Source organism: Paramisgurnus dabryanus, chromosome 13, assembly GCF_030506205.2.
Source record: "Paramisgurnus dabryanus chromosome 13, PD_genome_1.1, whole genome shotgun sequence".
Classification (NCBI taxonomy): domain Eukaryota; kingdom Metazoa; phylum Chordata; class Actinopteri; order Cypriniformes; family Cobitidae; genus Paramisgurnus; species Paramisgurnus dabryanus.
Window position 1 is genome coordinate 28953459 of NC_133349.1, and position 14094 is coordinate 28967552.

General features: G+C 38.5%; 1 protein-coding gene across 1 annotated transcript in view; it reads right to left on the reverse strand.

The window, feature by feature from the left end:
- Positions 1-14094, reverse strand: part of LOC135728325 (doublecortin domain-containing protein 2-like) — a 40265-nt gene extending 26171 nt beyond the window's left edge. The window contains exons 1-7 of the mRNA XM_065246500.2: positions 13555-14094; positions 11221-11272; positions 4743-4819; positions 1946-2080; positions 1039-1188; positions 905-959; positions 638-824 (exon numbers count right to left, since the gene is read on the reverse strand). Coding sequence (XP_065102572.2) covers positions 638-824; positions 905-959; positions 1039-1188; positions 1946-2080; positions 4743-4819; positions 11221-11272; positions 13555-13841 — 943 coding nt within the window. The 5' untranslated portion in view covers positions 13842-14094. The remainder of the gene's footprint in view (positions 1-637; positions 825-904; positions 960-1038; positions 1189-1945; positions 2081-4742; positions 4820-11220; positions 11273-13554) is intronic.

Consider the following 14094-nt stretch of genomic DNA (forward strand, 5'->3'; position numbering starts at 1 on the left):
ATCTGTAGGCGTACTTGCAATTGTGGTCACCAAGTCTACTCAAAATTTCCATTTATTTCTCTGTGTTTTTGGAACACAATACCATTTTTGTGGTATGACGCATTTCAGATTTATTCCCCCGTAAACCACATGCAAAGCCGATCCTCCCTATACGCAGGGTACGCAAGCTGTGTAGGGCCCTGAAACACTATAGGCCCCCTTGATCTGAACTTTATACGACCATTTAGGAGTGACATCATTGTGCCACAAGAGGCATTTGAAAGCATAACAAGTAGTCCGATCTCACAATACTTTCAGCAGCATCGCATCGACGTGCATTGATATATGGATATGATAGAAAGCCGTCTGGATCAGAAAAGACAAAAAGCGCAATGAAGGTGAAGTAAAAAGATAAAGAACACGTTAATGTTTTAAATTCCTATTTAGTCATGACTACTATGTGATTAATTTATTACACTCAGTCCAAATCCCCGGATTTAGTATTAGTCCAGTGTGTTTTGTTAGAAATGCTTGTATGCATCAATAAAAAAAAAATCCTGCTATCATTTCAAAACAATGCACATTATGTCTAAAGTTTGCATATTTAGAGAATAATTGATGTATATTTGTATGTTTATATCTGGAGTCTGGGTCTTACCATCATCTTGAGCCTCTTGAGATGCTGTGAGACCGCTCCTCTTCTTGCGAATGTGCATGAGTTTGGCCTGAGAAATCTCTCTGACGATGGAGGACAGATGTTCTTTAGCGCTTTGTACCGGAGGGCTGCTTTTGTCCTGTCCACATTCACTGCCACCCACCACAGACTTACTGACATGGTTCCCCATCTGCCAACACAAATATTAAACCATTTACTAAGGAAACTATTCACCTGCATGCCCACATTGAACATCTTCTTTGTACTCACATCTCCATTTTGTCTTCTGTATTTGTATATAGGCGGTAATGAGGCTGCTTTTGACCTAAAATTGTATACAAATTGCATTATGCTTATGACAACAAACATAATCACCAGTAAAAAATGTGATTTGTTTATCTTACCCATTAACTCTCTTCATGCCTATGGGTTTACTAAACAGGAGGTCGCTATATGGCAGCTTTTTAAATTTCTCTCTGCCAACAGCGACATAAAATTGCCCATTTTCCAATTCCTTCCCATCCGTAATAAGAGCTCCATCAAAGGTGTAAAGACTGCAACACAAAACAGGAGAAATTAAATATTATCAGGGCATGTATAACAATATCAATGCTTCATTTACCCCAGTAAGGAAGGTGCACTTAAAATCTAAATAAATTCTTGTGAACATTTTAGGCACATTGTCCTGAAGTGCTGTTAAAATGAAAGTAGATCTGTAATTGTGCGAATCTTAAATTATGTAAATCCTTTAAATCGTTTCACTCCGGGTAACTCTACAAAAAAATTAAATATGAATAATTATCAGTGCTAAAACTTCCCTGAAAACATAAAGTCTTAAAGAGTCTAAATTTTAATGCAAGACTGCCAGCGATAAAGGAAATAATGAGGTTTTTATTACAGTATTTTCTTCAATCCATCTGAATCTAGTGCATAATACTGACTAAATAAAGTAAATTTTACATATGCTGTGATACAACGTTTATTTCCCGAATCATGTGACCTTTTATTGTCATTTTAGGGACATACAGTGGAACAAAATGTGTATTGTATCTCTCAGCAACACTACACCATCAATTTGAACATATACGGTACGTACTATACTTACACCTACCTGGCTACTATATTAGGTGATCTGACTACACAAAACTATACATATACTAAAGTAATCTGTACTATAATCTATCCTATACTATTATATATACATTATACTCGCTGTACAAATGCAATACAAACAGGAACTTTACATAACATACAAATAACATTTAACATACCGAGATTGTAACTTATTCATAATTTCCAAAGCATGCATACCTGCGCACACCTCCAAAAATCCTTAGCCCCATTTTTTCTGTGATCATCTCTAAAATCCGATCGAACTGGTCGATGACACGACTGGGGATCAGTAACCTCACGGCTGGATTCAGGACGTCTCCATTAGCCACAATACTGAGAACACACACGTGAACAAAAACACAAACGCTCAATTTTTACTGTTAGATGACACTAATGGTGTTTATAAAGATGCACAAAAACATTTCTCAGCATTTGTTTTGCCCTCAAGCTAACACAAGTTTGTGTAAATGATGATGCTTGTTATCCCAGCATGAGCTGAGAATTTTTGAGAAAGTATCTTCCTGCTTCAAGAAATGTCAGTTTGCTTTTAATAGTCCAGTGGTATATAAATATATTTTTTTCTTCAATTTATTTTCTTTTTAAAGTCTTAAAACATATTGTTTTATAACAGTTTAAACATTAGACTTCACAATGTAGTAGTAGAAAATACACAGGATTGCTATGAGGAACCATTAAACTTGAGACTTTATACAACCATCAAAAGCAAATGCAGAAAAAAACAGTTAATAAATTCAATGACATGCAGATATTTTAATGTGCTTTATGTCTACAATTACTTTTTGTACACATATATTCTTGGACGTTTAAAGTTGCTGTGAAACAGAAATAACGCTTGTCTTATTTTCCCTGTGGTGACGTATATAGGTAGGGCTGGACTTGAATTCGTCCATCGAGAACTGATTGGATCATTTAAAGTTGGGTTCATGTTGCTATTTCTAATCGCTTGGATTTTTTCTTGGACCCCACCAACCTGCCATACGACTGAAAGTATAGAGAGATAAGGTGTGTTCGAGTTCATGGGGCGCTGTGCAGACCGATCAAGGAGGATTTGAAGACGGAGCCGTCAAGTCGGACACCTGCTGCTTGCAGTAGTGGCATGTGTGCCATGTTTCCTTTTTTTTTTTAAAGAACACCTATTGTCCGATTCACGTTTTTACATTTCCTTTGGTGTGTAAGTGTGTATTAGTCAACCCAGTCTCACCCCATGGCGTCAATATTTGACGACACTTGACCAAGCGTCAATATGTTGACGCGGAGGGTATACCTTTCGCGTCATTTTTTGACGAACTGGGGACTTCAATACTATTACGTCAGTTGCATTCTCTTTCCTATTTTCTTACCATTTTCGCGTCGGTTTAGGGTTAGATTTACATAATGACATCCCTACCCAAACCTAACTCTAACCCCAACGCCAGGTGACAACTGTTTAATTTCGCGTACCTAACTCTAACCCCAACGCCAGGTGACAACTGTTTAATTTCGCGTACACTGTTTAATTTTGCGTAATCTAACCCTAAACCGACGCGAAAATGGTAAGAAAATAGGAAAGAGAATGCAACTGACGTAATAGTATTGAAGTCCCCAGTTCGTCAAAAAATGACGCGAAAGGTATACCCTCCGCGTCAACATATTGACGCATGGTCAAGTGTCGTCAAATATTGACGCCATGGGGTGAGACTGTGTTATATTAGTACATGTTAACGATATGCAAAAGGTACAAATCCCAAAATAAACGATGATGTGAGTTATCCAACTCTTTTCTTGGACTATAGGAAACACACGGATTGTAGGCAACAGTTTACTTACTGGGATTGGTGATGTAGTGAAGATCGACATTATCATAATTCTTCCCGCTTCGAAATCACAGCCTGTAAGTTAACTCCTGTTAGCATTGCATTGTGACCGAATCTTTTAAACATGGTAAGGACCGTCACATTTCCGGCTTTTCAATCTCAACGTACAGATTAGTTGGCCAATCAGGGACAGAGATCTTTTCAAATCCGCGCGTTTCAGGAAGAGAGTGAAATCAGAAGCTACAAAAATGTACAGTATGTGGAAAATAATTTGTTTTTTAAACCATAAACCACGCAAAAACATTGTATTATACCAAATACACAAAATAACATTGTTTTTAGCAATTAAATAGTTGCACTTTAATTGAGAATGAAGTGAATTAGATGGTGAATTTGTTAAAAACAAATATTTTAATAAAAAGTTGCAACGAGAACACTTTGTATCGAATATTTTATTTGCTGCTGCTTATACTGTATGCCGAAAATAACAGAAAACGTAAGCCTAAAATATTACAATACCAATAGAGTTTGGTTTTTGCTTCTGATTCTGGTATATTCATGAGTTTTACCTGTTATAAAAACATGAATTTATAATGTTTATTATTTGAACTGAAGGTTGGATTAAACTTGAAATGCACGTGATCGTTGTCATCCATGAGGCGACCAATCACGACGAGCTGTGTCGTCATCAGAACTCTGTGCAGCCTTTCTGAAGAGGCTGAGCCAGCTGAGTCAGCTGGATGCTCTCGAACCCTCTTGCAGTACTTTAAAACCATACGTCACAGTCACATGCCTTCAAGTCGGACAAAATTTTTAACCGGCAAGCACTGCTTCAAGTCAGCCACCAATCGGTCTGCGCAGCGCCACATGAACTTGAACACCCCTATTGTTTCGAGGAGGGAAGGAGATTTATGTTTTAAGATTATGAGGGAACATGATAAAAAATGACGTTCAAAATTAAGTAATTTGTAAAAAGAAAACCACAATATTCCACAAGAAATGACATTTTTTCTTTACAATGTTTCTTATGCTGCTTAAAAGCTCACTGAGTTATCTGATTATAAAGTGTCCCTATTATTTCTCCCTGAACACTGAGCTGGTTACAAGGTAGACTGAATCACTATGAATAGAAATGTCTAAAGTTCAAGGTTTCATGAAAAGAAGCTGTGAAAAATGCTTACAATATTGCACAGGGCTCTTTGATGGGTTTGAGGAACCGGGCAGATACTATTATGCGACTCTGAGGAACAGGTTTGATCTGCACAAAGAAAAATAAGAAATGCATCACAAATGACAGCTGCAAAATATTCAATTTCATTACACTGCAAAAAATGATTTTCAAGAAAAGAATTTCTTAGTATTTAGGGGTCAAGCCCAGAATGGAACTGTTTTCCTCACTATAAATAATGTTCTTCCTCCGCCATTGCGGTCTATGGCAGCCTATAATACCGTACATAGGAAAGTTATGAAATTTGGCACACTTTTAAGGTGAGTCCAAAAAGTTTCCGCAGCAAATTTGGGTTATCTATATCAAACCCGCTAGCGCCACCAACAGCCCAAATTTGCACTTATGCTTTTGCTTATAACTTCTGACCCGTAAGTCCTAAACACGAAATTCTTGTTTCTGATTCCTTGGCTCAAGACGATTCGATTGGGCCCTATGACGTCATTTTCCATCATGAATTTTTTCTGCCATTTTGAACAAGTCATAAAAGCTACTTTTGCAAACTCGTCCTAGAGCTTTTGCATGATTGCCACAAAAAAGCTTTGTAGCATCTAGAGACACTTATGGCAAAAAGTTATTAAAAGAATTTTGATAAACCAATCCGTTTTTCTATAGCGTGTCAACAAATTTTTTCTCAGAGCGCAAAAAAACAGGTTTTAGAGTGTATCTTCGCCAATCTTATATCTATTAATGCGACACTTGGCAGTTGTGATGGCAGTCAGGATCTGAGGAGGCATGCAGAGTTTTGTCACAGCGCCACCTAGTGGTCAGATGAATGTTGTACATGCTTATAACTTTGTCTGCGATCACCATATTTTTACGGGACTTATTTTTTGGGGTCCTGAATAGTTTCCGAGTCCAACAATACCAAACATGCCAGAATTCGCCTTATGGTTAACCCTGCGCAGCAAAAAAAGTACTTAACAAACATGCGCGAATAACTCCGCAAGTATTATTCCCATCGACTCGAAAACACCATAGGAAGAACATTACATTACCTTCTGAACAAAAAGTTATATTTGCGTTATATTAAAATTTTCATCATAAATGGCCGAAAATTTCAAAAAAAGTAAAACTACCTTTAAATTTTGTGTTTTTTTACACATAATTGGTTATAACTTCGCAACGAAAAGAGACTTTTTCACCAGATTTGATACGCTGATGTACGACCACAGTCTGAGGCTACCCAAAAAAACATTGTATGCTTGCACCACTAGTTGGCCTTATAATTGAACAAAATCCTTGATATTAAGCAACCCTATGGTCATACAACTGTTTCTTAACTAAACTAAAGTGTATAGTCATGAAACTAGCTAGATGTAACACAGTTATGACCTGAAGTTGCATGCACACTTTTGTATTTGCGTCACCTAGTGGTTTTGAGATAGAAATATGGTATTTTTGCCTAAAACTACTTCAACAGTACATCTAAAATCTTAAGTCATCATGGATTATTCCTTTATAATAATCATTGGTGCATGCCAATTAACTCTCTAGCAACCAATTAGGATACCTTATCAACCGTTTTTACAAGAGCTATATCTCTGCATCAGAACATCGTAGAGACATGGGGGTGGTCTCTTTTGACTCATTAACACCACTGTAACATTTTGTGAGCTGAGAATTGCCACTGCAAGCACCACTCACATTTCCTACAGTGTTCTAGTTGTCAATGCTCCTCGAGACGAGAGGGAGAGACTTCACTGAATGAGAACACAGCTTTTTTACTAATAACTGTTAAAATATTTTGTCTAAAATCAAGAGATTTTCCTAGGTTCTTCAAACTGCTCATCTGAACTCAACTTCACTTTCTTCTGTGCCCTTTTTGGCTTGACCCCGGCAATTGCTGCTTGCAGCTATATTTTTGTCTTGTTTTCAGTAAAAATATCTAAAAATTCTTAAATTAAGATGCTTTATCTTGATGAGCAAAACTAGTTTTTAGACCAAAAATATCAACTTTAAGTGATTTTGTGCATAAAACAAGCAAAAAAATCTGCCAATGGGGTAAACAAAAACAAAATCGTGAAATTTTTTCTTAAACACTAAATTCAAGGAAAATTCCAAATAAATTTGATATTTTTGGTCTAAAAACAAGACTATTTTCTTGGGTTGTTTTGCTCATCAAGATAAAGCATCTTCATTTAAGAATTTTTAGATATTTTTACTGAAAACAAGACAAAAATACTAAGAATGTTTTTTCTTGAAAATCATTTTTTGCAGTGATAAAGCGTTAACACTTTTCAATAATGTTGCATTTGTTAATATTAGTAATGCATTAACTTACATGAACAAACAATGAACAATATAGTTAGTTCCCAACAAGGTTACATGTCCAAGATGTAATGTCAGTGACAATAGGGGTCCCTATACAACACACCACAGGGGCTAAAACATCCTTCAGGTTAACAGCTGCCAAGCAATACTGATGATGTATTGAAGAAAACAGAATGTTTCTGTTTGAACATCCTGACATCCTCAGTTTAGGGAACGCAGAACCAGGACCGGATGCAGTGTAGCCCCCGCACAACATGTTCCACAGCAAAAATGCCCCCTCAAAGGCAGAAGAGGCGCAGGGTCTTTACAGAGAGGTCCCAGCAGCAGGGACCCACCAAGAACGGTGCAACTTCAGCATCACACATCTCCACAAGGTAAAGCCAAAGGTGCTGGTCTTGGAGCACTAATGTGGACATCAGACATACCCTCATACAGCTAAGCCTTCATTTGGTCATTGTCTGCAAGAGGCAGCCTGGCACGCAGCATTGTAAGCCTTAGCCACAAATAAATGAACGTATGGGGAACACTGCATTCCAACAATGCTTGCTCCCACTTTTTGTATGATGTCACATCAGTGCAAATATAATGACATGTCTATAATCCCCCCACTCTGAAGTGGTACTAAACCCAAATATAAAAGCTAACCAAGCCAAACTAAGGTGAGCTGACATGACCTGACCCGTGGGTTACTATGCAATAGAAAAGCGCCATTAGTCAGCTCCTCCAGATGGCAGCATTTTGCAGGCATATGTGAAGAGCGTTGTGAGCTCTTCGTGCACTTGCATTTTCATGCACATTTCCAAGGACGAACCCCTAGTGTCACTACACTGACACAACGTTGAGAAAGGGAACACAATTTTACAAATGACTTATGTTGAAAATCAAAAAAAGTATTGAATTATAAATGAATTGAATTAAAAACTAGACATGAAAAATGTTCCACATCTAATATTCACCTCAAGATGTTAAACCAGCTCACTTGCTATCACGTTCTGAGATGTGTGTTAGATTTACTGGTTTATTTAAGCGAGGGCTTTGCTCAGTTGAACTCAAACAGAGGCTGACAACTGCTCTCATCTAGTGTTTCAGCGCCTCTATGTGCCCCGAAGTATCCCCTGGTAACCCAGTAGGGTGCTTGTGTTAAAACGGAGGGACTGTGTGTCTTTGGGACATTGCCAGGCCACAGACAAGCATCTCTGTAGGGTCGCTGTAATTAAAATAATCAGGACCTTGTACATACCATGTGTGGCCTTTATCATAAATAAAATTCTCTATTAAAGTTTACCTAATGATGATTAGGAGGACATTGTATCACCAAATACCATGGCAACAGCCCTTAAAGAAAGTAGCTCCTGAGTAGGTGTGACGATACTCACTTTGTTTGAGAGTTCATAAAATTTTAAGACCATCGTAAAGTCCCTGGACTTGTTTTCTCTTTCTTTTCATTCACTGCCTATATGAAATATCACTTAGGCTGTCTCAGGGAGCGAGAACATTGGGAGCGAGCCATTGTCTTAAACACACATCCAAGAAGGTGGATAATAATTCACAGGTTAATAATTCATTGCTAAATGAGCCGACAACAAAGCGATTCTTCTTGGACGACAAAAGAGACTGCCTGTCTAAACGTTACATCTCGCTCAGGTAGTTTTTCTTGAATGCTAAAGCAGGTGCAACATGCCACACTAATGATCCAAGCATGTATGTGAACAGACATTTGTGTTATAAAACTCTTCATTTGTTTGCTAATGTTCCTATCCTTTGGGGTCTGGTAACAGTGTATTCAACTTGCACTGTTATGGTACCTGGGCCACTGGGACCTGTCACTATATATACCCGAGTACATTAGTAACCAACCTGGACAAGTCATAAATATTATTGCTCAGTGACTGTTACACTGAATGTTTGTACTTAAAGGATAATTCTGGTATTTAACACTTTGAGTCTCATTTCTGGTTTGTTTTGGATGAACTACAGTGATGGACACAGAAATTTTGACAATGGGTCGTGTCTTGAGTTTTTGACTCGTTTAGAAGCGTCTCTTGACTGCTTCAGAATGGAAGTCAATGACCATACACAAACATGTCATTAAAACAACACTTAACGTTCACTTTCAAAACTGTGCTACTCACCGAGTGGTTCGTGGTGTTCGTTGATGATTAAAAACAAGTTGTGTAGCGAAATACAGTTTCTGTCGTGTTTTATTTGGCATTTTGTAAAATTCCATTGACTTCTCTTGGAAGACTCATTGCTCGCTGATATATCACTCCGCCGCCGGGAAACAGAAAAGGGTCTGTTTACATGTGGTTGTAGTTTTTTCACTCGGTTTCTCTCAGAAGAAATTTTTCCCATATTTGATGGCTCAGTGACCAGCTTTAGGTTTGAAGTTGAGCTCGATTGTGACTGTCTATACGCTAGACACCGAGCGTACTTGTATGGCAAAGTGGTTGTCGCCATCAAGTGGTCGGGAGTGAGACTCAAATATAGAGCGGAAGTATATACGCGGTTGTGAGGTATCTGAAAAAAATTGTTCCTCTATAGCAATATATTTGTTTTTAATCATTAACGAACACCATGAACCACTCGGTGAGTAGTATAGTTTTGAAAATGAACGTTAAGTGTTGTTTTAATGACATGTTTGTGCATGGTCATTGACTTCCATTCTGAAGCAGTCAAGAACTCAAGACATGACCCATTGTCAAAATTTCTGAGTCCATAACTGTAGTTCATCCAAAACAAACCAGAAATGAGACTCAAAGGGCCCTATCTTGCACCCAGCGCAATTGACTTTGTCAGTGACGCATGTATCATTCGTATTTTGCACCGGCGCACAGCGGGTTTTTCCCTCCACAAACGCACGTCGGCAAACTAGGGAATGAACTTGCGCTCCCTGGGCGGTTCAGCGCAAAAAAAGAGGCGTGTTCCGGCGCAAACCATCCCTGATGCTATTTTGCAGTTTCAAAAAACAATTGCGCCACTGACCAGAAAAAAAAAGTTTAAAGTCAGTGGCGCGTTGCGCATTGTTCATTATGCTATTTTAAGGGCGCATGCTTGACCATAATGTATAGCGTGCACAACGCGCATACACTTTGCATCTAATCTACACAGATGCAACAGTTATTTTTGCAAATCATAAATTGTTACACAAAAAAATATTAATACACGAGATAAGGGGAATCATAGTGGTGAGCATTGTGGTGATAGTTTTTATTTATTGTGTGGCTGCGTTAAAAAATTATCATGCAAGTAACGATTAAAATATTTTCATAAGTTTGTTGTGTGGCTGTATTACGTTTATTTTATGTAAATAATCATTAAAATGTTTTCACAAGAAACCTTAATGTATATGAACTTGATTTGTAAGAGTACTTTGGGGTTGGACCTTGCTGTGCGTTTCTTGGGTCCGATTTCAAAGCCCCCAAACCCTTCAACGGTGAGGGTGGACGCAGCGATGTCCTCTGCTGGCGTCAGGTCCTGAGGCAGATCCATCTCCCGTTACACGGCGTGCCCGATTTATGCTGGCAAGCTTGGGATCCCCCCGTCTCCTGACATCATTGTAGCGCTTGGCGCAACGATATGCCAGCTGATGAGACTGTGGCTATTTCCTCTCACGCCTGTTTAACCTACGCTGATTTGGGCGGGTTTCTCCTATCCCCATACAAAATAACTTCTCTGTCTTTGACTGCTCTTACAAGAACGTGGGTCTCCTCGGCTATGAACCGCTCCTGGCGTGCGCCTGGTAAATCCGTCATAATAATAGCAACCCGCCATGGAACTTGCGCCCTTGCGTTTAAAGGGAATGTTGGATAGCGTTCTGATTGGTTTATTTGACGTTACGCCCAAACCACACCTATGAATAATGAACCTACTTCAGACCAACCCCTTATTGATTTGCGCCCGGCGCAAGAGTTATTTCTCACGCCGGGAAAATAGCAACAGCGCCCAAGATCCGCCCACAAACTCACTTGCGCGTTGCGCTTCGCACTTGCGTTTCAGATCGTTAAAATAGGGCCCAAAGTGTTAAATACCGGAATTATCCTTTAACCTTCACCTTGTTTTTATTATTAATAGGACAATGACTTAAGCTTCCATTAACTGCACTATAAACATTTTAAATCACGTTGGGTTAATTAGAAATAAAATATGAATGTGATCCTTACCAGTCCATTTGTCTGAAGTGATCTTTTCTTCCTGGTTCCTATCTGTAAATAACTATAATAAACAAACATGTTAACTTCTAATAAACAACATGTTTAATGAAATTAACTTCTAATAATTAAAATGATAAATTACAAGATTATTTGTACAGATTAGGATTTTTTTTAAGAGTACTGCCCCAGTGACAGCTAGAGACCATTTTTTCTGACAGCATATTATGCCCTATTTCAATGATATTGTTTTTGCGGAGAACTAAAAAATATTTTCATGGTATATTGTTCTTAAAACAATATTTGACTTTATTGTTCTGCCTCTCTTCCCAATCTTTCTCAACGCTTTGTTACTTCCGGACTCTATGGTCATTTCTCAAACAAAAGGCTGCATTTTTTGGAGGTCACATTTGTAGGCTGCATACGTCATCTTATTCCAGAATATTAACAATTATAAAGAAGACTGTTATTCTTAGTTAATTGTAAATCGTTGTAATATGTTTATGAGTTACGAATGTAATGGTCAGTTAACTGAAATAAACCAGGCTTGATGACATATGCAACCTATGGAGGCTGCAGCCTTTCGGTTGAGAAACGGCCTATGAAATACTTAAAATGCTCTAATTGGTCAAGCTGGACCAGTCTGTTGTGATTGGCTTACTCTATGTATACACACTAGACTAGAGCTTGTATAGTTAATGTCTTCCCCTGGGGTTGTTTTCCAGAAATTAAATTAAAGGAGACATTTCACAAGACTTTTTAAAGATTTCTAATAAATGTTTGGTGTCCCCAGAGTACTTATGTGAAGTTCTAGCTAAAAATACCATATAGATAATTTATTATCAGGGCTCCAGACTGCTCCCAAATGGTCGCATTTTGCCCCCAAAATTTGAGAGTGTGCGACTGAATTTTACATCTAGTCGCACGTGTGTGACCAGGAAATTTGACCTTTTTTTTACACGTTGAACGTGAAAGGGACGCGTCAATGAATCCGGAATCTGTGGCAGGCCAATGAGCGTGACAAGGATAGGGAATGTTTTAATTATATCATACTTTTTAATAAAAAATGTCAGTGTACCTTTTAAGTTGCATCTTCAAAAGTGCACAATAAAATGTGACACTGAATTATAAACAGCACATTGTAATTTCTGCATCTATCACCAAAGTATGTATTAGTAATACAGTGGAAAGTAGTATGGTGTGTGCCCCTAAATTTTCTGGTTGTGCCACTAAAATTTTCAGTTGGGGCCACTGTGCTCCTAGTGAAAAAAGGTAGTCTGGAGCCCTGTATTATAGTTAAAATTCCCACTTTGCACTTGATCTCTGCACTAAATGGCAGTGCCGTGGTTGGATAGTGCAGATTAAGGTGCGGTATTATCCCCTTCTGACATCACAAAGGGAGCCAAATTTTAATGAACTATTTTTTCACATGCTTTCAGGGAATGGTTTACCAAAACAAAGTTACTGGGTTGATTGGTAGGAAGTTCAGTGGTGTTTAAAATAACATTATTTCCTTCCTCCCGCTGAATCGCTACAAGTTCAATGGTACCAACAACCATAATAATGATTTTGGGAAATGCAGCCCTGTGCCTTCTCATCCAGTTTTGCCATCAGTTTATTGGTGCACATTAGCATTGCAAATATGTCGGAGCTGATGGTGTAGTGGACGGTGCTCCGACACATGGTGCAGATGCATTTCTGGCGACCCGAGTTCGAATCCTGGCTTGAGGTCCTTTGCCAATCCCATACCCCTCTCTTTACCCTATACTTTCCTGTCATCATCTTAGTTACTGTCTATCTAATAAAGGCAAAAAATAACTTTAAAAAAAGGATTGCCAATGAATAACATGTCGGAAGTAATTAAAGAACTACAACTCAGCCTTTAACTGTAGTCCAGTAAAAGTGATTTCTGTTAGAGACAATAACTTTATCTTGGGCTTTGAGATTTGTAATTTTGCAGATTGTTTACATGTACAAAAACACACCGAAGGTAAGGTAAAATCAGGAAAAGCATAATACTCTTTTACTGTATGAATGTGTCTGCTTAATAAAAGAAAAGGGAAAACAATGGAATGTGTAAAATAATTATACACGGTTTAAAAATTGGGCAATCCCATGATGCACCTCGACGTTGGTGAAAGAACGTACAGAGTGTGCAAAGCTGTGGCTACTTTGAAGATCGCATGTTATTTTTTTAACATTTTTCCAACCTTTTGTCTCCACATAAATCCTACAAATTTGTTGTTATAGTTGAGATGGTATAACTATTATTTTTAAATAATAGAATGATAAAAATGAGTAATGGATGAACAGCCCGTTTACAAGTTTACAGAGAAGTTTGCTTACTCTATTTTCTTGAACTTCTCTCGTCCAGCAGCCACATACTGATCTCCGCTCTTCAGGTGCTCCAGTGAGTTGACCCTGTGTCCTCCTGTAGGGGTGTAGATATTCCTCACGGCTCCAAACTGAGCGCGCACGCCACCGGTCACCTCGCGCAGCAGCGTGTCGAAGGTCGAGACCCGTTTCGCGTTGATCACCAAACGCCTGGGCTCGTAATACGGATCTCCGTTACGATAGAAATAAATGTTTTTGACTTCAGGTTGAGACAAAAAGTTTGGCTTCTCCGCGTTCATATCCGCGCAAGGTTAAAGTTAACAGTGGAGAAAAGCTGGAGCGTGCAAGGGGCGCAATGGCACGATTTAATCCGGTTATATTTCCAATGTAATGCTGTGCATTCTACCCTCATGGTCGAAGCAACCCGTATGCATAAACATAACTTTTCCAAACAATAAGCCAACAACCGAATGTGCAAGTTGGAAAAACAGCCTCCGGGATGATAAATAAGTTTATAAAGGTTACCACAAAGAAGCACAAACGCTCAGTAAC